Source organism: Pantherophis guttatus, chromosome 3, assembly GCF_059756535.1.
Source record: "Pantherophis guttatus breed Tessera chromosome 3, ASM5975653v1, whole genome shotgun sequence".
NCBI classification, from domain to species: Eukaryota; Metazoa; Chordata; class Lepidosauria; order Squamata; family Colubridae; genus Pantherophis; species Pantherophis guttatus.
This window is the reverse complement of record NC_142065.1, coordinates 162059760-162085063: the sequence shown is the minus strand read 5'-3', so window position 1 is coordinate 162085063 and position 25304 is coordinate 162059760. Positions and strand designations below refer to the sequence as shown.

Sequence of the window (25304 nt, the reverse complement as noted above, 5' to 3'; positions counted from 1 at the left end):
TCTCATACTTGCTTCATTTTAGGACTGTGTAATCTGTTCTACAAATCTGTTCTGTCCCCGTCTCACACACGCACACCAGCAGTCGACCAAGAGTTAAAATAAACCAGCAGACAAGAATTTCCTTTGATAGCAGAATTGGCAGCAACCCAGTGGCTGCTTGCCAAAAGTTTTTACTTACAAAGGAAGGTTTATCTCCTCCGACCAAAAACATCAAAGTAAGTCCACAAAAGCCAAAGAATAGTCAAGTCCAGTCCAAAAATCAATCCAAGCAGAGCATATAACAAAGTTCCAGAAATGCAGAATGACTTGCTAGCTTTCAGTTTTGTCCGTCACAAAGCCTGAATGGCCACCACACCCCCTTTTATCCCCTGTAGTTTGTGGTCCAGTGACTCAGCTTAATCTCTGGCACGCCTCCTTCTCTGCTGCGCGTGCTTGTCTTTCCGACGCTGTCAGGGATCCAGCCAAAACTTATCTCCGTCGCTGTCTAACTGCGGCTGCTCGGAAGTGCCTGACTCCTGGCCTATCTCTTCTCCTTCGGAAGACACCTGAGGCATTGCCAGAGAGGAGGGTCCTCAAGAGGGAGGCCTTGCCAACTCCTCTCCTTCACTTTCGGAGTCTTCTCCCTCTGATAAGACAGGCTCAGGGGTCGGAGTCACAACACAATCCTTCAGTAGTTCCTTTCTTCCTTCTTTGAGGTTAGCTCTTAATTCCTTTATAATCACTCATTGAGATTCTGTGACTGAAGTCAAACCTGGGTCTTCTGGCTGCTCCAATTCTTTAAGACATCATTCCACATTGCTGTATGTCTACTTCACTTACCATATACAATACAGCCAATTATTTTAAGAATTGTTATAGATATTTAATGGCACTAGCTGTTTTTTCCATTGACATTACTTGGACAAAATTTTAAGAAAAATTTGTTCAGATGATCCAATCCGTCTCAAAAAAGTCCAGAGCAAATAGAAGATTCCTGCAACCCTGTATGTAGAGTCCATTTGTTATTGTTTTCATTACCATTGAACTTGTCTGTGAAATTATTTGAGAACACATTCCACATGAGGTGACACTATAAAGATTTTTTAATGGGATGCAAAACTATAATATAGGAATGGTGGAGCTTTTCTTTCATTAATTCAATTTACTTAATTAATTATGTTCTAGTATATGACCTTCCACAACACCTAAATGATCTCCAGTATTTTTTGACAAACATGCGAAAGATTACACTCTCTGTTGTTAATGATTCTGCTAGCACCGTATCTGATACTAGGCCATCTTCACTACATCAAGTGGCATTGGAGAGGTAATGGCTTATTTACTTTTTTAAAAAGAATGCTTTAAATTGCTAATGAAATAAAATTTAAATCTTTAAATTGTTAATAAACAGTTCCTTATTAAATAAGGGAATTACAAATAAAATAAAAAAAATTAGATCTTAGCGGACAATTAACGTGCACCAGTAAATTTTAATTCTGTGTATCTGAATGAAATGTATTTTTAACTCATGTAGTTCTGATATCTTTTATTTTTGTTCTATTTTGTTTAGAACAAAATTATAAAGTTTAGAAAATGTAGCCCAAGAATAAGAGTAAAATTACCCTCATATGACACTATCATGGGTATGGTTCTATAGTCCCTTTCTTTCTCAGGAATTACAGGGAAAGAACAGTTTATGATTCTACAACTGTTTTGAAAAACTTCACCTAGGAGCTGGAAAAGTCAATGTTCCTTAGTTTCTCCTTTGGAAAATGTGTGAAGTTGAGAAATTTGAAGGGAGGGGAAAAGGAAGCATATGGGGTTTCAAGGAAGGGGAGGACCTGTCTTTTTTTCTTTGACATTTATGTGGCTGTCTATCTTAAGCAAATAACTCTGGGTGGCTCACTATACACAATAGTTTAAGAATGAGAAAAATCTAAATACAAACAGACAAAATAAATACACATAAAGGCAAGGCACTTTACGCTTTAGCCTCCATTACAAGTTCGTTGATATTGGGCTCTATTACATTTAGCCCTAAATATTTTGCAGATAGTCTTCGGCTTATGACCTTAATGGAGCCTGCCCATGATCATCATCTGTTGTACCAGTCCAGGGGTGGGTTCTACTTACCTCCGCTACTGGTTCGCAACAGGAGCGCGTGCTTATGCTTCTGCGCATGCGCAGATCATCTGTGATGACTTCTGGGCAGGTGGGCGGAGCCTCCCACTGCCATTACTACCGGTTTGCAAGAACCGGACCAAACCAGGAACAACCCACCACTGTAACAGTCATAAAACTTGGTGATTGTCTTTCAGTTACATTTGTCCCTCTTTATTCTCCTAATAGCTAGTAATTAACTAGTTTTTAACTATTTAAAGACCTGGTTTTCCTGAGAAGTCTGCTATGACTCTGGATGTACTACCCGTTAAAGGACCTCATGGCTGTGCCCTATCTTCAAAAAATGATGGCCTAAATGAAAATACCCTTGTTTCTCATGAAACCTGGACTCTTCAACCAGAATTCCTGATTCTCACAGCTCCTTTTCAAAGTGAGTAACTTTTCAAGTTTAGTACATAATAAAAATATTGTTGCAATCTTTTCCCTGTTGATTTAGTCTTATATTTATTTGAAAATTATTAATCATACAATATAATGGGACCTTGGAATGTGATAAATCTCCATCTTGAAAAATCAGTTACCAATTCAGAAAAAATGAATATCATTTTTTGTCAAAATTTACAAGTTTGTTTAAGTTAACAGTAAATATATATAATGTTTATAATTCAAATATTTGTGGAAGATATCTGAAAACTCATGCAATTCTTATTTCAAAAGGTGGTGCAACAGTTACTAAATATACACAAATAACGAATAACTCAAACCGATCATTGAAATTTGAACTATCATGGCCTGCTCATTGTCTTACAGTAACTCCTCAACATGGAACTATTGAACCAGGGTATGTACTTCTGTTGTTTCTGAATATTTAATGAGAACAGACAGATAATGCCTGTTGATTCTGTATTCATTTACCTGAAAGTGTCACTGAATTCAGAATATATGAATAGAATTATACTGTGAGTCTAATGAATTTCATTTTGTTATATGAGTTTTTCTATGGCCATGTGTGGCTCCTAATGTTGTCATTTGATTGTAATTCTTGATGAGTTACAAACTGAGTCTGTATAGAGTAAATTGATTGTTCAACTTCAATAAATTAATTGCATTCTAATTGCAAATTTTATTTTTGTCCTATTCCTCCAACTTTGAGGTGTATTTCCTAACACTCAAGAAAACACAACTGCTTTAGAAAGTATGGTTTGTTTTTTTTTGGTGTCTTATAGAATATGATAATCTGAAAGCAGTAGAATCCATTACAAATTAACACTAAAAAGTTAATAGCCTTTCTGCTGTTAACATATCTTTTGTGTATATACGGTATATAGTGAAATATTTTTCCACATTGTAGGTTATGTGAACATGGATATTTTGAATACTTTTTATATACGATATAATTAAATAAGTGGTGTTCTAGTGCTTTATGGATGTTTTGCTAAATGATCCATCAGTATATGAACTTTTTCATTATAATTCCTTAACCACTGTGAAGTTTATGATTCTTCTATACAAATCAAACTATTATAAATTTATTACATCAAGTTTTCTCATTTCACTTAAGTTCAGAACTATTGAATTCATTTTCTAGGAGCAATATTTCAATTCATGTGAGTCCGAATCCATCACTTGCAGATAATAAATCAATATTTCCATGGAGTGGCCTTATATACATACTTTGTGATGGTGGACAAAAAGTAAGTGTTTCAAAAAATGTGCCAAAGTTCTAAAATAAAGCATTACTCATGATATCACAACAGTTTTAATATTGTAAGCATCCGTATTTTCTGAAAAATATGGGGAGGGACTGCAGAGAAAATTGCAATGGAATAACAAATATGAATCTTTGAATTCTGTTTAGAAGGCCTAGAGCTTTGTACTTGTTAGTGGAAAAAATAAGTACTTACTGTATTTTTCGGAGTATAAGATAAACCGGAGTATAAGACACACCTTAATTTTTGGGGAGGAAAACAAGAATTCTGCCTCTGCCTACCAGCATCAAGATCAGCCGCATCCACATTTTCACTCGATTTTGATAACGAGCAGCACAGATCTTTTTACCCATTTAAAACAAACCCTATCACTCTACGCTCATTTAACTGGAATGAGTGGGTTGGGGGATGATTTTCAAGGGGACAGAAGAGGGACTTGGCACCAAAGGCTCTGATCCCAAGACACCCCTGTCTTCCTAGCCATAGCAATGTGAGGAGCCGCCACCGCCTAAGCCAGTGGTTCTCAACCTTCCTAATGCCGCGACCCATTAATACAGTTCTTCATGTTGTGGTGACCCCCAACCAAGGGTGGGCAGGGCCAGATTTTCCTATAGGCTAACTAGGCTTCAGCCTAGGGCCTCAAGATCAAGAGGGGCCTACATTCAAATTGTTAGCAAAATTAAAATTACATTTTCACTATAGGTGAAAGGGCCTCATAAGTGGAATAGCCTAGGGCCTCTTTTCATCTAAATCCGGCCCTGAGGGTGGGTTCTAAATTTTTTTACTATCGGTTCTGTGGGCGTGGCTTATTTTATGGGTGTGGCTTGGAGGTCATGTGACTGGGTGGGCGTGGCTAGCTGGTCATGTGACCGGGTGGCCATGGCTATGTGTATAGGGACTACTCAGAGGGCTGAAAAAAGTAATTTCTGACTGGTCCTCGGACTTTTGACTGGTCCTCACACTTATGACCATCTTCACATTTATGCCCGTATTTCACAACTGCTTCTCTTTACCATGGTGACAAGATAGGGCAAAAACGTAAAATGTGAGGATAGTCGTAAGTTCGAGGACTGGTCAAAAGTGCGAGGACCAGTCAAAAATAACTTTTTCAGCCCTCTGAGTAGTCCATATGCATAAAAGGATACAGCAATAGAGAGGGATGAAGGAAGGGAAGGGAAATTAGAGTAGGAATGAGGGTAAGAGAGGGGGGAAGAGAGGAGGAGAAGGAGAAAGGAAGAGAAGTAGGAAGGAGAAGAAGAGGGGGAGGAAGAAAAGTAAGAAGGAAAGAAAAGAGAGAGGTGGTAGGTTTGAGGAAAAAGATTGTTGTACAATAAAAAAGATGAAAGGGAAGAAAGCCAACCCCAAACAAATATAAAGATATTAAGATAAAGAATGAATTGTTAAACTTTAAAGAATAAAAGAGAACAAATATGAATAAATAGCAATAATTAGAAACACACATACAAACATACAATGTATTTTCTTTGAACAGAGTATTTGGCCGGTTCACAAATTTAAACAGTGTTTAGTCATTTCAATTAAATTTACAATTTCTATATTTCCTTTTTGCCATATTTATTCCTCATCTATTTTTGTAAAAAACCAATATTACCCTTCATCTTCATCTCTAATCTTAATCAAATTCAATTTTTCCCTTCTATTCTATATTATACCCTTTCCCATTGTCATCTATTTTTATATCCATCCTCACATTGGTTAATTATGTAATATTACAGTTGTTTAATATAAATTCAACATTTTAATATAAATCAATTAGTTATATAACTATCTTTTTTGTATATTAATCAATATGAACATGAATATTCCAATTATTTCCATGCAATCCAATTTCTTACAAATCAATTAATTATATTTACCAATAATAATAAACCAAATAATTTCCCCCATATATTCCTCCAAACCACAACTTAACCATTTCTGCTTTCAACACAATATACAATTAATAGTATCTCAATTATTACAATTCCCTAGTTAAATAGAGCTTTTTTCTTTTGTGTTTTAAAATCTTGAACCTCCTCTATTCCCCTAAATTTCCCATTGTTTGCAGTTTTGCACCTACCTTTTTTGGTGAGGAAAAAGAAAAAGAAAAATCTCTCTCTGCCTCATTTTGTCACATTGCAGCAAAGACCCTGCTTTACTTTCAGTTTCGTTTTTCAGCATAGCTAGGGGGGAAAAATCTGCTCCTCTCTTTGCAGCTAGCAACAGAGCCCTCCGCAAAACAGCTGAGAGCAAATCAGCTGAGAGTCCAGAGGCTGATCAAATCAACTTATGGTAATTAACCTATGCTGAAGCTGAAAGGGGCTGTTTTTTTCTACTTTTGCAGGGACCGGTCTTCTCATTTGTTTTCTTTTAACACTGATCAGCTGTAGGGCGGCCCTTTGAAGCCCCGCGACAAGAATTTAAACGGTTTGTTTCCCTCTAGCCATCAGCTGGGACTCAGGAGGCAGCAATAGATTGGGAGTGGGCAGGGTAAGCAAACGGCGACCGGCGATCCAACAGAGGGTGAGTGAAGGCATGGGGGGGGGGCAAGAGAGGGCTTTGACGATCCCTGTGAAATGGGTGTTCGACCCCCAAAGGGGTCGCGACCCCCAGGTTGAGAACCGCTGGCCTAAGCCCTCTCTGTGCCCAGGAGCCAAGCCGAGCGGGAGCCCCTAAAGTGAAACGTCCCTCCTTTCCAGCCACCACTACCTGTTGGCTGGATTCCCCCAATGCGTTTCAGGCAGCGGCCAGTTCCCCTGCAATGTGCGGCAGGGAACCGGGAACCGTTTTGGAATCAGGATAGATTCCAAAGACAGCTTTCCTTCCTGATTCCAAAGGAAAGCGTTTTCGGGCGTCAGACCCACAATCCCCTTCCTGAATCCAAACATGGAGTATGCAGAGGCAAAAAAAGTGCATCGCGTTTCAGGCGGCGGATCTGGCTAAGAGGAAAGAGAAGGTGAGTCTTCTAAGAAGGAGGACGAGCCACCATGGTGATGGGATTTTACATTTAGTCACTATGGCATTAGCAATGGAGTTGCCAGTCCCAATTTTGGTTGCTAAGCAAGAGCTAACTCTATATTTTACAAAAATATTGAATCATATCTTGTAGTCTTTGTGTTTTTATCTGCCTTAGTATTATTGTTTTATAACTCCCATAAAAATAAGAGAGAAAAATCTGTTTATGGAAATTTTAGCTATATCTCAATTAGAACAGGAGCAAGAAACTTACATGCATTATGTCATCTGCCAAAAAATTCATCTGGATCACAGGAATTCCTTCATTGCATGGTTTAAATAACAACTCTTGTAATAATAGCAGTGTAGCCAAATCATTCTGATCTTGAAATTTTTTTAAATTCATTGTTCTTTTTAAAAAATTCACTTACTCATTTGAAACCAATGAATCAAGTCTATTAGGTCAAGTATAATTGTTGGAAAGATTGTTAATTAAGTTCTATTTGTACAATTAAGAGCCTATAACTGTAGGGAAAAAAACAGTTTCTCTTGCTCTTCTATGTAGAAGCTAATTATTTATTTCTTTTTTATCCTTATGCCCAATAATTCTGATTTATAGCATTTAAGGAACATTCAACATACAACACATAGAGATGAAATTAGTAATTCCAAAGTATGAGTTATTCTTCTAGTTTATTTGGTTGAGATTAATTTTTTTTCTTCCTGTATAAAGCACATGTGATAAACCAACTCATATATAATTCTTAAAAATATCCAACAGTAATTAAATTAGCTGCTTGTTAAAAGCATATTTTAAATTATTAAGTATACATCTTTTAATAATTGCACATTTTAAAACCATCTTGAACTAATAAAACAGACTTTCCCAAAAACAATGTTATAGGAGCTTGATTAGATATAACAATAGAATTTATATTACTGGGATCTAATTAATCAATGAAGGATTGAGATCAGGAGCAACTCTTGTAAGAGATTGAAGAAAAATATAAACTAAAAGTAATGGATTCAAATGTTATATAGATTTAAAATGTTCCATGTATATAATATAAACGTACTTGAAATAGTATCACGATCCATTAAAAAAGAACATTGATTAAAACTACCCTTTATAATTATCTGGTAAAAAGTATCTTTTAAAATAAAAAATATTAATCGGTCCAAATATGTAATCACAGAAAATAAAAACTATCAGATATATCTTGGTTCTACAAGTAAATTAAAAAAAACCTAATCAAAATTATTATTTTGACGTCAGCATTCTTAAACTGCACCTAGACACTAGCAATTGATAAAGTGAGCAAGAGCACACAAAACTTTACATCTTTTAATAAAACTTGTTAGTTGGAAAATATGCTACCAGACCTCTTTTGACTTGTCATCATAGATTGAGACTACTCTCTTTTTACAGTGTCTAGTTTTCTAGCAAAGCTTAAATTACCATAATGTCAAACTGTCCATCTCCCCAGTAAGAAATCCTTATCAGGAAAAATGGAAAATGAAAAATAGAAATGGAAATGAAGATTTCTTGAAATCTTCTCTTTCCAAGTGATCCATTTAAGAAAGTATCCTTCCTTTCATGAACAAATATTAATGCCTGTTACTTTCCACAAAGCAATAATAATATAAATAAAATATATATTTAGTAAAATATATAGTTTTTAATCATATCTATAAATTCATTAATAGTGGAAATATTCAGTAATCTCATACTTTAATAATTCTTAATTTAAAAAATAGAATAAAACCACACAATATTTTTTAAAAATAAACATTTTCAATAGCATCTGAATCAAGATATTTTACTATGTCCTCCTGAGAACTTGCAAGAAGGCTCTAAGCCTTAAGTCGACAAATGATGTTGTAAATTCCACTGTTGTACAACAAAACACTTTTAAAAATTTAAATTCATGTTTTCTATTAAGCTGTTGATAGGATTGTTTGTTTTAGTGGTTACATTTATTATTTTCAAATTGCAGTTGCATTGTAGAAATTAATTCCTTAGTATGTTAGGGTATGTGTCTTAAATGGCACTTCTAAATGGATATCCATATGTTAACTCAAGACAATAGAAAAAGGTATGAATTTTATTTCTTTCTATTATGTATAGCTTGTTAAGGTTCAAATTCGGGAAAATATCACTGAGAAGTCATCTGAAAAGAGCTCACTAACTGCTAAAATGGGTGGTCAACAACAGTCTGAACTAGCTGTTACTCACATACAACCATGCCAGAAAAAACAGCTGACCAAACTTGAAGTAAAAAATCGGACCATATTTTTTCCTGAGACAAAATCTGGTGAACATTCAGGTAAATTCTAACTTAGGTATATTGGTATCCTTGGGGCACATGTTTTTAGTGCTAAGAGAGGGAATGAGAGACACACACACACACACACACACACACACAGAATAAAAACAAAGAATAAGCTCAATTCTAGCATTGCAGAATCTTTTCACTGTCTTTGCTGTCTCTTTTTTTATAGGGATGTAGAAAGCAGGCCCAAAATCATATAAGCCTGAGATTTCCTGCCATCCCTCAAGGGAGGGTACAGGATGGCTCAAAAGGCAGAGATTGGGGAGGAATGTTGAAGTTGAAGACAGTCCCTTAGTTTACTGAGGTTCAGGGCTGGGAAGGAACCAAACCTGGAATGGCTTGGCTTGGGATGGGATGGATAGTCAAACCTGCAATTCTTGGTTAACAACTGCAATGCTGAGTGCTGGGATTGCCATTATACGTCATTGTGGTCACATGATATCTCACTTGATGACTGTACCGACTTAACAATGGAAATTCCAATCCCATTGTGATCATAAACTGAGGACTACTTGCATGAACTGCTGTGTGACTCTTCAGATTCAGCCTTCAGAAAATGCTGGAGTAAGAAGAGAATATTTGTATCACATTGGTCTTCTGTAGGAAAGCAGCAATATTGTAGTTACAACTTATTATCACTTCTGACCAAATAAGCAGCTTAGATTTTCAACAAACTGCTTGTTTCTGTGGACTGCTGTGAAATTTACCATTAGCATTTTATTGTTTGGCCATTTTATTTTACAGAAAAATACCTAGAGATTGAAAATAATGGAGATGAAAATTTGAAGTGGTTTTTGACTTCTTTTGCACCACCCTATGTCAAGGTTAGTTTTAAGAAAATCTTTGTTTTCAAAGATTGGGACAAAAATTTTTAGAAGATAAATTTCTACATAAATTCTAATAAAGAAATAATCTGTTCATTTAAGCAATTTGTTTTGTGCTTTTACCAGTCTTTGCAGTCATTCTCTGCAACTATTTATTAAATATGGTTTATTCAAAGCACAATGTAGGTTAACATGCTTTTCATTCTTCAATTAAAAAACTAGTTAACCAGGATATATGAACAACTGTAATTACAGCTATTGCTAACTTACATACTGCTGATGTAAAAGTTTGGATCAAATCAGAAAGTGAAATCATTTGTATTAAATCTCATATTATTGCAGAAAACAATTTCACATTTCATTCAATAATCTTGATTGTTTTAATAAGAAAGTATATTCTTACATACAAGAAAAGTTTGTTAAATACCATATGTAGAAAATCTGTTATATCACCAGAAGAGCAGGTGTGGGTAGAATGTTTGGTAAAGCTCTGTTTAATAAAAACCTGCTTTTTATTTTAAGAAAACATTTCAGAATTTACTAGACAACCCATGACCCACCATGTCATTGGTTCAGAGATATTTTCTTAACGGATAAGCAGATTGGCCATGGGTGGGCAAAAAAATACTGGAAGGAGGAGGAAATTGTGACTTCCAGGCAGTTTCTCCCTTGGTTTTGCTTGTGGGAAACTGGCAGGGAGTGTCGGAAATCCCATCACCAAACTGCGGTGGTGGGGCGCAGCTGCATAGCTACTATTTTGCCAACACAATCAGTGAGATTTCATTCCTATGGGAGTAGTGGGTCCTGGATTTTGAATGCATTCTTTAAAATAGCTCATTTGAGGTACTTTGATTAAAAAATTGTTGCCCTATAACTGTTTCACCTTGTTGAAAATTACAAAAAGACAAATGTAGATTTAATGCTTTTGAAAATGTGCTAATTAAAGGCAGTATATATCAGGTTTAAAACCATCAGCCTTAGTTTGTTCACTTACATTGTTATATGAAATTCATTTGTTGAGTCAAGGAATGATAGATGTACTTTTAGTAAAAACTTGAAATAATTTTAAGTGTTTCATAATAACAGTATTGATAAACAAGAAAAACAATGTTCACATAATGGTTACACCATGAAATAATTATATTACTGAAACTCATCATCTCTGGTCAATCAAAAGTAATGTAATTAAAGATTGTTTAAGCACTGCTTCATATAACTAATAGTTTTGATTAATAATTGTTTAATTTTAGGATGTTGATGAAAATGGAGATGTTTACAGAGCTACATATGCTGCTTTCCAATGTTCCTATCTTTCAGGTACTCTTGAAATTTGTGGAAAAGAAAAAGTAAGTCACTATTTGATCATGTTCATAGTAATTAGTTGCATTTTTAGCGGATTTTACTTTAAAGGAAGAGAAGATGTCCCAAACTCCTAAGTTATAAATGATAAAATTGTTCCTCAAGACAGGTTGTTGTGGAAATTTCTATTTTGAAAATAAATCAAGCATATCAGTAAGATTTTATTAGTTGGTCCTAAATATACGAACTTGTCAGCCCAGGTTCAAGACCCAAGTGCCACGTGAAGAAGTGAGCTCCTGTTACATCCTCAGTTAAGAAACAGACATGAGCACCGCTTCCTAGAGTCAGAAACAACTGGACAGGGGAAACTCTTACCTTTATACGAAAGCATTATTCTCTGAGTACATTGCACAAAATGAATGCTTTGTGTTGGAATAATTTCCAATTATTCTGAAGTAGTTGCTATTCCAGTATCTTTACCCTTTATGTATTCATGAAAGATACTTTTCTTGCCTTTTAACTTCACATTCTGGGTGAATCATGTTACTAGGGGCTATAGAGAGCCAGACTTTCAAGGTCAACGTGTGTTTAGGTACAAACAGGAATTAAGATTAGGTACAAACCTTAAAGCAACTATGTCTTTAAGTTGACATGACTGAGCTCTGCAGCTGATGTGCAAACCCTGGACAAGATGTGCTTAGTTTAAGGTGTTTCCAATATATGCTCTTTGCCTTAAGGGTTATCTGCTATCCAATATTAGCAAGATTAATTTTAATTTTGTTACCTTTACCATATATTGTGGCAATTCTGGCAGTTGAGCAGAAAAGAATGGTGAAATACAGGCCTAAGATACAAGTTTTTTTGTTTGTTTATTTTCAAAAGTTTATCAAAAGTTCATTTTCATTTTCATTTCATTCTGTTGTTTTCAAAGGATAGTTATATTCTAAAGTCCTTGATCCATACAAAAAAAGTCTGTTCTTTTTTCTCTCTGGCATGTTTTCCTTTTCTTGATTCAAACAGTGAAGAGTGTTTTCTACACAAATTTATAAGGAAGGAAGTAGAATAGGTCAGAGGCATAAGACAAGGCAGTAGGACAGTTCCTTCTGGGAAATTAGGCTGTTGCCATCTCTATTGCCTACAGTTAGTTTCATCTCCCCGCTCCCCCTTCCACCATCATCCCAATCTAACCATTTCCATAGTGACCACTAGGTGATAGTAAAGAACAACAGATGCAGCTTTATGCCAAATGGCTCTGGAAAAAATTCCTAAACAAAGTGGACACACACACACAAACACAAAGGGGGGGGGGGCAGCTCAGACTGAAGTCTACCCTCAGCCATAGAAACTTACTGAGAAATTCATCATCTCTCAGCCCAAACTACCTTATAGGGTTGTTCTCAATTAATTTCCTCTGAGATCCTAAAAAGTAAAGGCAAGATAAACTCTTAACATTAAATTACTTTTGCTTCAATGTTAGCTATCTGCTCCAGGCATTATTTATTCGTTAAATATATATGCCTCCTGACCCCCCAGCTATGGTTCATAGCTTAGCATGTCTACTAAACTCACCCAGTTGCAGCTATGTCAGCAAACTGCTTAAACAAATTAGTCTGGAGTGTTGGCACAGAAGAGGAACTCTTCTAGTAAGGACTGTGTTCTCCATGTGTATGAGACTTGTACTAAAGTCTATATTCAGTAATACCTGTGGATCTTATTGCATGATGGAAAAGAGAATAGCAATACTACACTAAAGACCATAATATTTCTCTGCAAATATTATTGACACATGTCACTACTGCTGTGCAAACTTCATTGGCTGCCTGTTGGCTTCCACATAGAGTCAAGGTGATGGTTATTACTTTTAAAGCCCTTTTATGGCATTAGACTTGGTTACTGAGGTTTCTGCTTACCCAGTGTGTTTGGACCGAGTTGATAAATTCCAGATCCCTTCATTAAATGTTGTCATTTTATGAGACCTAATCAGTGTACCTTCTCTACTCCACCCTCTGGAATAACATTCCCCAGAGATACAGACAGCATGTTGTCTCTTGAGGGTCCAAAAAGCCTTTAAAACCTGGCTTGGTCTCAGGCCTGGGGTTAATATGTTGGCGGGGAGAGTATAGGTGTGGTTGGTTTGAATGGTTGCTTTCAGTCCAGACTGTCTTGCTTCATTTTCTTTATGTTTTTAATTGTTTTAATTATTAATTATATTTCTAAGCCACCCATAGTTCTTGGATGAACATATTTAAACTAAGTTTTGCAATGTGTTTTTTTTTTTTTAAATAAAATCATGTCATAACGTTCGAATATAGTTCATTCTATTAATTCAATCAAGTTTGGTCAAATAGTCATACAGTCATGATTTTCTAATTTTTTTGATAGATTATAGTGTCGTTTCTACCTAGAGACAAAGGGCACTATTCTCAGTTTTGGGATCTTGAGTGTCACCCATTGCATGAGCCTCATTTGACAGACAAATATAGACTTCAGTTTTGTGGAATGGTAAGAATATGAATGATTTAGTTATTTTTTGTTTAGAGTCATAATTATAACATTCCTTTTACATAGAATTGAAGAAGAAAAAAAATACCCCTATGGTAAACAATTTGTGTGTTTATGTATAATTGCTTTCTGATTAAAGCCTTAAAATGAACTATTTAAATAGAATATTTTTGTGAAATCTTATGTTATATACTTTGTAAAATACCAGCATTTGATAAAATACCAGCACTTGCCTTTTACAACTTTTCCTACACTCTAGCAAATATAATGATACTAACCTTAGTATGAAAGTATCAGCTTTAAGAAGTAATTTTGGTTTACTTAATTTCTGTTGAATAAAATTAGTTGGTTGATTCGTTTCTGCATAATTAATGGATAAAAAGCATAGCACTTCTCTAATTAGTTATGTTTTGTAATTTATATATTGTAACAGAGTATCCTAAGCAGTAAACAGTTAAAAAACAAAGTATCCACATCATCATTGGTAAAAATCAATATTCGAGATGTATCACAAAGGAGAGAATACCTCAGTATATTTGATCACAACATATGGTATGTAAATTGGATGATTTATAAAATACATTTCTCCATATTCATTCTAAATAAAGTAAATTCTCAATGTTTTAAATATACATTCTATTTAGTATTTTATGAGATCTACAAACTGCTATGTAATAAAATCAAGGCCATAGATTTGCCTTGTACAAGGATTTGATTTTTAGTGTGATGGGTGATCTATTATTTTGATCCATGAATCCTGATTTATGGTATAACATTATGTACAAGCCAAGCTAATACATGGTTATTTTACAAACCATGATTCAATACGGCTGAGCATGATGATAAAATATAAGTGGTGCTTTTCAGTCATGCTTCTCTAAAAATCAAAGCTTATTAAGTGTAATCCCAAACTGATTTTTTCCCCCAGGAAATAAATTTACCCAAATAAAGATCAAACTTCTTATGAGAAACAACAATATTTTACATTCAGAGCCCTTAACAAACACAAGATGCAAAACTATGAAGTAGTCTACATCTAAATACTCTTTACTCAACTAAACATCTTAGTATTGTTCAAAGATTGGGGAAAAATGCAGTTTATTTTGCGAGCATGAAAAATAATTCAGATGTTTCTTAAGAATAAAATAGTGACATGGATTGGTCTTATAAAAGACATTTTGTAAGTAACTTCTCAATTACAAATACCAATTAAAACAGAGGATTATTTTTAGTAGCATTTTTTCTTTTTTTTTAAACCAGGAAAGGGGTATATGCCCAAGAAGATGTCTATACATTTCCTGCAACTAAGGTTGGCGAATCAAGTACATTGAAAATCAGCATGAAGAATTATTCTATGTCTTCCTGCCAGGTATATTGACTTCTAAGCATTGTTTAAAGTTGCATTTGATAAATCTTCACACCAACATACCTAACACTTAATACTTGTTCTCATGTTAAAGTTCATTCATTTCATTTCATTTCATTTCATTTTATTAAATTTGTATACCGCCCTACTCCCGAAGGACTCAGGGCGGTGAACAGCCATAAAATAAAACATATAAATACAAAATTTAAAATGGAGATAAAACAAATTAAATAAATTTGGCTGAACCATTTTAAAACCCCAATAATTTAAAACCAAATTTAAAATTCCCATTTAAAAAAAGGAAAAGTTCAGGTCAGGCCAGCTTGATGGAATAGGAACGTCTTAAGCGCGTGACGGAAGGTACGCAGATCCGGAATCCTCCGTATCTCGGGGGGGAGCTCATTCCAGATAGTAGGTGCCCCCACAGAGAAGGCTCTCCCCCTGGGGGCCGCCAGTCGACATTGTTTGGCCAACGGCACCCGGAGGAGCCCCTCTCTATGGGAGCGTACTGGTCGGTGGGAGGCTATTGGTGGTAGCAGGCGGTCCCGCAAATAGCCAGGTCCTAAGCCATGGAGCGCTCTGAAGGTGATAAAGTTATTTTAGTCATTGTCTTTTGCTAATTTACTTTCCAGTAGAAAGTAATAATTATTAAAATCGGAAACCATATTAAATGTAAATCCTAATATTGAAATATGTATCATAATTTGTAGGCCAAGTTTAGCTATTATATATTTTTTTCTCCCTGGAACCTGCATATGGCTGTTTTAATTGAAATTTATGGCTCATGAGGGATTATATACTTGCTGGGTAGTGAATAAAATAACTCAAATATTTTAAACAATTATTAAATTACAGCTCAACTTTAGAAGTCCCGGAGACCCTTTTTATATCAAGCATTCCCATTATAATTTGAGGTAAGTGAACATTTTTTTTCTTAAGACAGTTGGTAGGAGGCATACAGATACTCCTTTCTTTATAATCGGTCATTTTATGACTGTTTGAGGTTAAGATGGCCATGGAACAATTACTTTATGGCCCATGAAGCAGATAGGATGATTGTGCCTACAGAGGGAGAGGTGGTACAATGAACTACATTGAAGCAGCAGTTTTGCAGGAAGGGAACGTACATTCCAAGGAGAGGGACAAGACAAAAAACAACACAACTTGTATCTGGATCAGAGACAGAGAGTTAGGACAGCCACTTCCTATAATGTCTCAAGGTAAATCCATTATGGTGAGGGTAATATAGGGTAATCTGGCAAGATTCTGGTGTGAACAAATAAAGAACTGAATTTTGGCTGGATTTTTCTATGTGGTTCTTGAGCTGGGTTTGACAGTATCCCCAGCCTTAATAAATGGATACACTGCCCCTCAATCATGTGACTGCATGCCGGGCAGGTCAGCTTTATGACTAGTTGTCGTGTTCCGCAGGCACTTCACTAATGTACATCTACCAGATTCACAATATTTATTCATATCTCATTTTTATTATTTTTATAATAACTCAAGGCAATGAATATATCCAACCTACCCTTTTCCTCCTATTTTCCCCACAAGAACAACTTGTGAAGTGAGTTGTTATTCTGTTTCATTCTTCATTCTTGTGCTCCTACTTAAGTCACTGGGAGGGAGGAGCACAGAGGACTAGTTATACAGTATGTACATTAGTGAGTGTGAATGCATTTAAATGTTTCTATATTAAACTTTGGAGTGAAAATACTGATTACCTATAGCCTACAGCAGCAGCAAGAAATCCTTTTCCATTCATAGATTCACATTTTTAAAATAAATATTTGGGCCACTGAGAGCAGCAGATGAATATACCTGGTGTATAACAATGTCACAGAGTATATGGAACTGAAGCATTGATAAATGGGAAAGTTTGCTGCCAAAATTTGGCAGGACAGCCTGGGAATATGTTTGGTGCCACTTGTGACCCACAAATTGCCTACTCTGTATTAGGTATTACAGTTGCTTTTTAGCTTATTTGATTGCCCTAGGCACCCTTATTTAGCAATAGCACTTAGGTTTATATACCGCTTCACGGTGCTTTATAGCCCTCTCTAAGCGGTTTATAGAGTCAGCATATTGCCCTCAACAATCTGGGACCTCATTTTACCAACCTTGGAAGATGGAAAGCTGAGTCAACCTTGAGCCAGTGAGGATCGAACACCTCGCAGTTAGCAGAATTAGCCTGCAATACTGCATTCTAACCACTGTGCCACAACAGTTCAGTTCTTGTCAGACATGTAAGATTGTCTTGAATAGTGTTGATGTTTTAGAAGAAATTGTTGTCATTATGAACTAGGGGGTAGTCCTTGCTTAAAAATCACTTGTTCAGTCACAGTTCTAAGTTGTGACATCATTGAATGAGTGGCACTTACAACTAATCTGAAAAATTCAAGCCATTGCACCATTCTAACTGCGATAATGGTGCTTTGTAACTAGCTCGTACTTTTGAAAGTTGTAGCACCCTGTGGTCATATAATTGCCATTTGTGCCTTTCCTGCTGTCTAACCCGCAAACAAAATCAATAAAGAAGCCAGCAGGGAAAGTTGAAAGTCACTCCGGTAGGTGCCCCTAGCCTCCCTCCATTTATATAGTGAGGTGTCCTGCTTCCCCCATCTTCCCTGTATTTGCATGGCTCCCTCTTTCCTCTGGCCGCCTTTCATCTGGCATAATGGCCTCCTTCTCTGGCCCCACATCATTCCTATGGTATTGCATGGTGCCCTTTTTTATTCAGCCTCCTTTTGCCTATGCACAGCCTACACCTCCCCCCTCCTCCCTGCAGCAACCCCACAGTCTTTACCTCAGGTTCCCACTGCTTCTCACACAACAGTTTGTGTGTCCTGGAGTTACAACAGCAACTGGGTCTGCAGTTATCACTAAGAGTTAGCAATCACATGACAACACTCTTTACAACCATATTGTTCAGTGATGGCAATCCTGGTTCCAACCGCCTCATGCCTTAAGGACTACTTGTAAACAACTAAGAATGTAATCTATATAGACAGTTTCTGTTTCCTCTCCAGAATAGCACACCAGCTGATAAGCTGTAATATACTATTATGATAAGAAAATACTCTGCTGGTAATAGAGCTCCAGAACTTTCTTTTTCTCAATCTAAATAAGTTGAAGAAGTCTGTTAAATACTAATCTAATTCTTATACATTTTTTCTCACAGATGTCACCACTACTGCAATTTACCAGTCCAATTCAAACCAAGGTCCCCAGGCATTTTCAAATGCTTATTGGTGGTTGAGACAGATAAAAGTGGAACTCTTACTATTCAACTAATTGGTGAGGGTTTGGCAGAAAAATAGTTAAATATGTTGTTAACCATGCAGACTATGACTAAATTATTAAATTTCCATTTTTGTATACAAAATAAATGTATAGGTAACTCAAATATTTGTAAATTTTAATAAAGTAAATTTATTAATGTATGTTATCATGGAACCAGTGCACTTTTGCTGTTGAAAGCAGCAATGTAAGTAACCTTTGTTTTGATTATGATTTCTCAAATGACAATGTATGAATTCATTTTTTTAAAAAAAATAAAGCTTTCTTTAAATATTTTCCCTTTTATTGTGTTTATTGCTAACTCTCCTTTATATTTCCTACATGAATATTTTGTATCTAATAAAATCAAACTCTATAACTTTCAACTGTATTATTGAAGTTGTCTGATTTGCTAATTATTGCAGTACAAGTTCCCATAATATGGTCTTAGGCCAGATGGCAATGGTGTTATTAAACCTCATCTAGGAATGTTTGAATTGGAAGATTGAATTGGAATTTGTATGTTTAAAAGTGGCAAAGGTTCTGTGAATGTTTTCACTTAAATCATTTCTTTCAGATGGACTGAAAATGATAACATTGTTACAAAGCATTTATAATAAAGTAACTGTCTCAAGGGCAGGCAAATTGTTCTGGATACTTTCACAAATGAAGATTAAATCTGTCCAGAAGTTGAGTATTATATAATGGTTCCAAGTAGACCACTTGATTCCAGTTGATTGAAAACAGTAAATTAATTGTGTGACCTGTGTTGAAACTCTTGGCAGTCAATACTATATAAAAGATCATTGACTATTGTAGTAATGAGTACTGGTACTACAGTCTCTACTATGGATATACAGATTGTAAGAAATCTCTGTTTGATTGTTCTGTTTGGATCTAGCTGCAGTTTATATGTATTATGTTTCCTAGAAGTGCTACTAGAATTTTATTAAATAAGCTATAGATATATTAGCAGGTTTCCCACAATCTTCCTGCCCAGATACTATTTTCAGCAGCACCCAGTCTGCTACTTACAGTATGGAATTAACAGTAGCTTGCATGTTCACCTCTGTAAGAACAGACATTATATTCTTCTCAGTCTCTGTGTGTTGCCTTGGAGGGGAAGATGATGGCAGGACTTTCTTGGGTGCCATCCAAGCAATTAAAAACAGACCTTCTAGGATATCAAACCAGAAGATAACCAACTATTTCTGCTTTGAGTAGCAGCACTAAACAGTTTGTTGAGATAACAACATGTCAGGGAGTGAAGGCATATTCCAATCTCTGTCTGACTGCAACAGCATCTCAGCCAGGTGTCTCCTAAGTAAACCTGAAGGATTTAAGTGCAGTGGAGAACACTGGCTTCAATATGGGGAACAAAGAGGAGAGTATTAGGCCACCCTGCCAAGGACTGCTACCTCTATGCAGCTGTTTGAGAATCTGCTTCTTTGCATGACAGAAAAACTAAGAGCCACAAAAAGAACCATTGTAAGTGTGTTCAGGTTTGCACTCTGATAGAAACTATAATCTTATTTTTAGATGGTGTTTTTTGTTGTTGTTACTCAAAGCTTATTATTTATTACCTAAATTAGCCCCCTCCTCCAGGATCTCATTGGAGGTATCAATTGAATTCTTAAACCAACAATCTTGAATTAAAGTTACTGATCACTGAAAGATGCCAGCAACTCCCGTGCACTCATTTATATACACTCATAAATAAAACAGGCATCTCGTTACCCAAAGTACTAACTTTGGGATGGAGTAGGGTCTCTCTCTCTCTCTCTCTCTCTCTCTCTCTCTCTCTCTCTCTCTCTTTTTGTATTTAAATTTTTTATTAGCCATTTTCTTCACTTTACATCATAATTCCTATCTTTATAACTCTCCTGTACCGGTATACATTCATATTATATATACTATTATAAATACACTATATAGTTGTTATTTTTTTTTTACATTCTACATTTTATAACAACTTACTATAATACTATACATTCTTTATCTTTTAGTTTGTTATCCATCTTTTCTTGTTGATTTCCTAATCTTTGCATCTACTATCTAACCAGTTATACCATGCATTCCAAATCAAATAGTATTCCGTTTCTCCTTTATCTTTTATTTCCATTGTCAGCCTATCCATCTCTGCGCAGTCTAATATTTTCTTTATCACCATTTCTTCAGCTGGTTTATTTCCATTTTTCCAATTTTGCACGTAAACAATTCTAGCCGCTGTCATTACATGCAATATTAAATATTGGGTTTTTAAATTGTAGTTCCTTGTTAATATGCCTAATAAGAATATCTCTGGTTTTAGCTCTATTTGTTGTTTTACTATTTCCTCTAGCCACTTTCTTATCCTTATTCAGTATTTTTTTGCTATTGGGCATGTCCACCACATTTAATAATATGTTCCCTGTGTCTGTTTACATTTCCAACATTCTGGTGATCTGTTTGGAAACATTTTAGATGGCTTTTAAAACCATCAAATGTAAAGCTAAACTTTTATAATCAGATATATTAAGCCCTGTTGAATTTTGTGAATTTTATTTCTGAGAGGTGTGCAGAAGATAGCGCTGGAGATAATTTTCTATCTTTGGTAGGCAACTTTGGAGTACCTCCAGATGCTTGAGACTCATGCCTTCATAATACCCATCTCTGCATTGTGTTATAAGAGATCAACCAGTAATATAAACTCCAAAAAGTACATAGCTATGACCTCTTTTTTTCTTCTTTCCCGATCCATAATATGAGTATGAGGTAGTTATATAACTCTGATTTTTTTTCCTCTTCAATAAAGAGCTTGTGTGGATTTTAGCTGCACTAATAGCACTGGAAATGTCCTTTTGTTCCTTGAGGAAACTTGAAAGTTCTCTGGCAAAGACACTGTGAAGTTGGAAGGAGCTCTCCGGAACATACTTGGGAATCAAGTCTTCAAACTCTTTGTGTTAATTTGTATGATTTCCAAATTGGAATGCTGAGGGCCATATTGAGTCTTTAATAAACAGTAGGTTCATTAGGTAAGTAATTGTAAGAAAATAGTCCTCTGTAATGAAATAAAATCAGCAGGAGGGTTACTAGGCTACTTCCTTTCTTACCTTCCTTTCACATGTCCTATAGGGTAGCGGTAGGTAATACTCATCCTGCATAGAATTCTCTCTCTTTGTGAACATTCTGTCACCAGTCAAAGCTGTCCAGTATGTCATGGAGTATTGTGTTTGTGTCAGAGAAATAAAAAGAGATTAGAAGGCTACAAAGAACTGAGAATAGGGGAGTAAATAGTGTTTAGGAGGAGAAAAAAGTTAAAGAAACTTTTATCAAAAGGTCTGTTACAGCTGGAACAAGATGTTTGTGAAAGAGATCGTTGGGTGTTCTCTGTAACTTGCTTGATACTCGCTAGAAATATTCAAATGCTTATTTTGTATTGCTAGATAGTACATTCACCAGATAATACAATCCTTTCAGAACATGTAAGATTTATGCCAGGAAATGTTAGCAATAGTTTTATAACACCCACAAGGAATATTTGTACTAAATGAAGTCCCTAAAATGCATTTTTACAAAAGTTTCCTTGGAAAATCCATCCAAGCCTTTAATGAGAAACATCAATTTCTTTTTGGTTCAGATTTTTTCCCCCTCCTGAATATTTTCCTCTTGTTTGTGGGCTATGGACATTGCATAGACAGAATAGAATGATTAGAGCCTCATCACTGGGCACAGAGTACCTGTTCTTTTGTAGTTTAGCAGTTATCATTTACCAGAAAGAAATGTCCATTTGCTTATATGCATTTAAAGACTGCTATCTCTCATCTTACTTATTTGAATGAAAGGCAACTTAAATAAAAGTTTTCAATGAAAAATTCCCACAGACAGATTAATACATACCCTTATGTAATTAATAAAGCATTACAAAGTACTTATGCATCATTCAGATAAATTTAAACTATTTTCTCTAGGTGTGTCAATAAGAGAAACAGATAACATTTGTTCATATTTGTAGCAAATAATTTCCTCAGTGCTCTTACTAATGTCTGAAGTGCATTTGAAATATTATTTCCCACTAAGTGGGAGCCACCTGTACCTGAATGGAGCCCAGTTGTGGAGTACTTGTAAATTTTGAAGTGCAGGAGGTTGCCATAACAATATACAAACCAGCAGTGCATAGCAAAACTCATAAATAGCTAGGATCATCTTGCTCGTAACACAATGCATGTACTGTGCAGGTAGTCTTCAACGTACAACCACAATTGAGCCCAAAATTCATGTTAAGTGAACAATTTATTAAGTCAATTTTGTCCCATTTTACGACTTTTTTTGACAAAATTGTTAAGTGAATTACTGCAGTTGTTAAATTGGTAACATGATTGTTAAGTGAATCTGGTTTCCCCATTGAGTTTTCTTGTCAGTAGATCATTAAAGGGGCTCACATGACTCTGGGACACTGCAACTGTCATAAATGGGAGTCAGCTGTCAAGCATCCAAATTAAATCATGTAACAATAGGAATGATACAATGGGCATTAGCAGGGGTGAAATGTAAAATTTGTTACTACCGGAGGGCGTGGGCATGGCTTGATGAGGAGGGGGTAATGTGACTGGGTGGGCGTGGCCAACTTTTTTTTAAAAAAAACTTTTCAAAGCATTTTTTCTAATGCTTTTTAAAAAATGCCTCTGATGATCAGGCAACTCAGCTGGGATCGTCAGAGACTTTTCAAAGCATTAAACGAATCTTAATGTTAAAAAAAAATAGAATTATTTTATTTTTGCCAGTATGCTGGCTGGAGAATTCTAAGAGTTAAAGTGCACATACGGTATCTTAACAGTTGTCAAGTTTGAAAAACACTGATGTAGTTCTTTGCCACAATTTAATGTTAATTAATCTTGATTTATTTTCTTAATAGATTATACCTACTTTTCTGAAAGCTTTGCAAAATATGGAAGTTCAGCAGCCAGACAGACTACAGGGCCTTCTCATATATAATATTATATTTGCTGCATTCTGTCCAAATTACCTGCATTCTGAGCCAAACGTTTCCACAAATGGCATTTGCAAGGTTTCAATTTCATATATTTTCAGTGCAAAAGCTGCCTTTTAAAAAGTGCCTCTGTTGTTATTTCAAATTGTTTTATTTTATTATTACTTTTTTTAGCTCCTGGTGACAAGCGCCATTTGAACTTTAGAACCACCCACGCTTTAAATGCAGTAGTGTGAATAGGCTTCAAAATTCCTTTGGGTTTTCTAATCTTTTGTACTTTGATATGGTTTACACAGACAAAAGACTACAGGAGTTCCATTTATCCACTTAATAGTTAAAAGACAAAGGGTGGGAGAGCTGGGTGGGAGAGAGAGAGAGAGACTTAAACTGAAGTGCCCTCTTACAAGTGTATTAAAACCCATTTTGTTTACTCTCAACTTCCAAAATGCCTTAGGCAGCTTATCATGCCATCTTAGCAAATTACTCATGTTGGGCACAAGCCCTGCTCCTAACAGTCACACAATACCCAACACAAAATCTGACATTTTAATCACTCAAATCACATGTAGATAAATTATCTGTACTCCTTAGTATGTATAATGGCCTGTCAAAGCATAGCTGGTGAATATTTATCAGTGCTTTGGTGAAAGAATCCCATCATTTGAAAAAGTGAACTGAGTTGGGAACTAGCTGTTACTGCCTACAATCTAATTAGAAATTCAGACAGTAATAGAAATGTTGCTACTTCTGTTTTCTAGTTGACTATAATAAGGATAGCACTTTCAATTTTTTAAAAATATACTATTCAACTATCTTTTTGTAATTATTATCTTACTTGCAGTCTATTCAGTACTAGAATAAGTTTATAGTGTAGTAACTTTTAAAAAAGCAGTGCAGGTTATTTGGTATAATAATGTAATAAGATAAAAGACAATATATTAGGTAAGATAAGTTCATTGCTCCTTCTTTGATTAACATTCCTTTGGTGTTTTTATTGTATTAATATTAAAGTCGTGTCAACATTTAACATCACCTTGATTGTACTCACTCGTTTACAGAACTTTTCTATATTTTTCTAGACTGAAAAACGACTGCATCTTCCAATTAATTGCCACATGAAGATGAGACTATTAACTGCTTTTATTAAAAGCAGTAAGCACTTGGGACCCATCAGTCTCCCTATGTCATCTGACATGGTGAGAATCTTATTAGTGAGGAGCAGTCTTATAAGTCTGGAGGATGGGTTGGAAATATGTATTATACCCCGCCATGTACGGTATATCATTTTAATCGAGTAGCTACCCATAGTATGTTCTTAACATTCCAAATGTTCATACCATCTTGTAAATTTGTGTCCTTCATTTAGAATTGCTGTACATGTAACCATTGTTTAAGTAATCGTTCTGGGAAGAATAAATTATGTATTCAATAAAGAATTTTTAAAAATCATGTAGTATACATGAAGGATTGTGTCAATAATTGACAAGATACTTCCTTTATTCCTGGTGATGAATATTTTTATAAGAGCTTATGGGATGCAGCCAAGCCCCCAAATTCTGACCTGAGGCAAGGTAATGCAAAATAGTGGCAAGGTGTTTTATTTGAACCTTTCTGACCAGTCCTGAACATCAATGGAACTCTAGAGCACTATAATGGCTAACATCATCATAGTACAGTACCAGCAAAAAACACACATTTTGCAAGTAATTTCTCCATATTATATTGAGGTAGAATATAACAGAAGTCTTTCCAGTTCTTCCTCTGGATCTGAGCATCACTGCAATGGCACCAGTTCAGGCCATTCCGACTGGACTTCCAACTAGATCAAATAATCCTTCTATGCTCCTCGCTTTGTACCTCTCAAAGCTGGAAACAGTAGTAACAGTTCTTAGGTTGCATTTAACATATTAGGAAGATCTATAGCATTTTTGTTGTATTATACAATGTGTTGGTAATCAGTAACCT

The 25304-nt window shown here is 35.4% G+C and overlaps 1 protein-coding gene across 3 annotated transcripts in view; it reads left to right on the top strand.

Moving 5' to 3' along the window:
- CEP192 (centrosomal protein 192) overlaps nucleotides 1-18665 on the top strand; it is a 59652-nt gene extending 40987 nt beyond the window's left edge. For all 3 annotated transcript variants that reach the window (XM_034429408.3, XM_087891302.1, XM_034429407.3), the window contains 12 exons: nucleotides 1165-1306; nucleotides 2361-2530; nucleotides 2818-2941; nucleotides 3689-3794; nucleotides 8893-9091; nucleotides 9842-9921; nucleotides 11172-11267; nucleotides 13603-13722; nucleotides 14156-14274; nucleotides 14983-15091; nucleotides 15944-16002; nucleotides 18273-18665. In XM_034429408.3, coding sequence (XP_034285299.2) covers nucleotides 1165-1306; nucleotides 2361-2530; nucleotides 2818-2941; nucleotides 3689-3794; nucleotides 8893-9091; nucleotides 9842-9921; nucleotides 11172-11267; nucleotides 13603-13722; nucleotides 14156-14274; nucleotides 14983-15091; nucleotides 15944-16002; nucleotides 18273-18411 — 1463 coding nt within the window. In that variant the 3' untranslated portion in view covers nucleotides 18412-18665. The remainder of the gene's footprint in view (nucleotides 1-1164; nucleotides 1307-2360; nucleotides 2531-2817; nucleotides 2942-3688; nucleotides 3795-8892; nucleotides 9092-9841; nucleotides 9922-11171; nucleotides 11268-13602; nucleotides 13723-14155; nucleotides 14275-14982; nucleotides 15092-15943; nucleotides 16003-18272) is intronic.
- Nucleotides 18666-25304: the final 6639 nt, after the last annotated feature.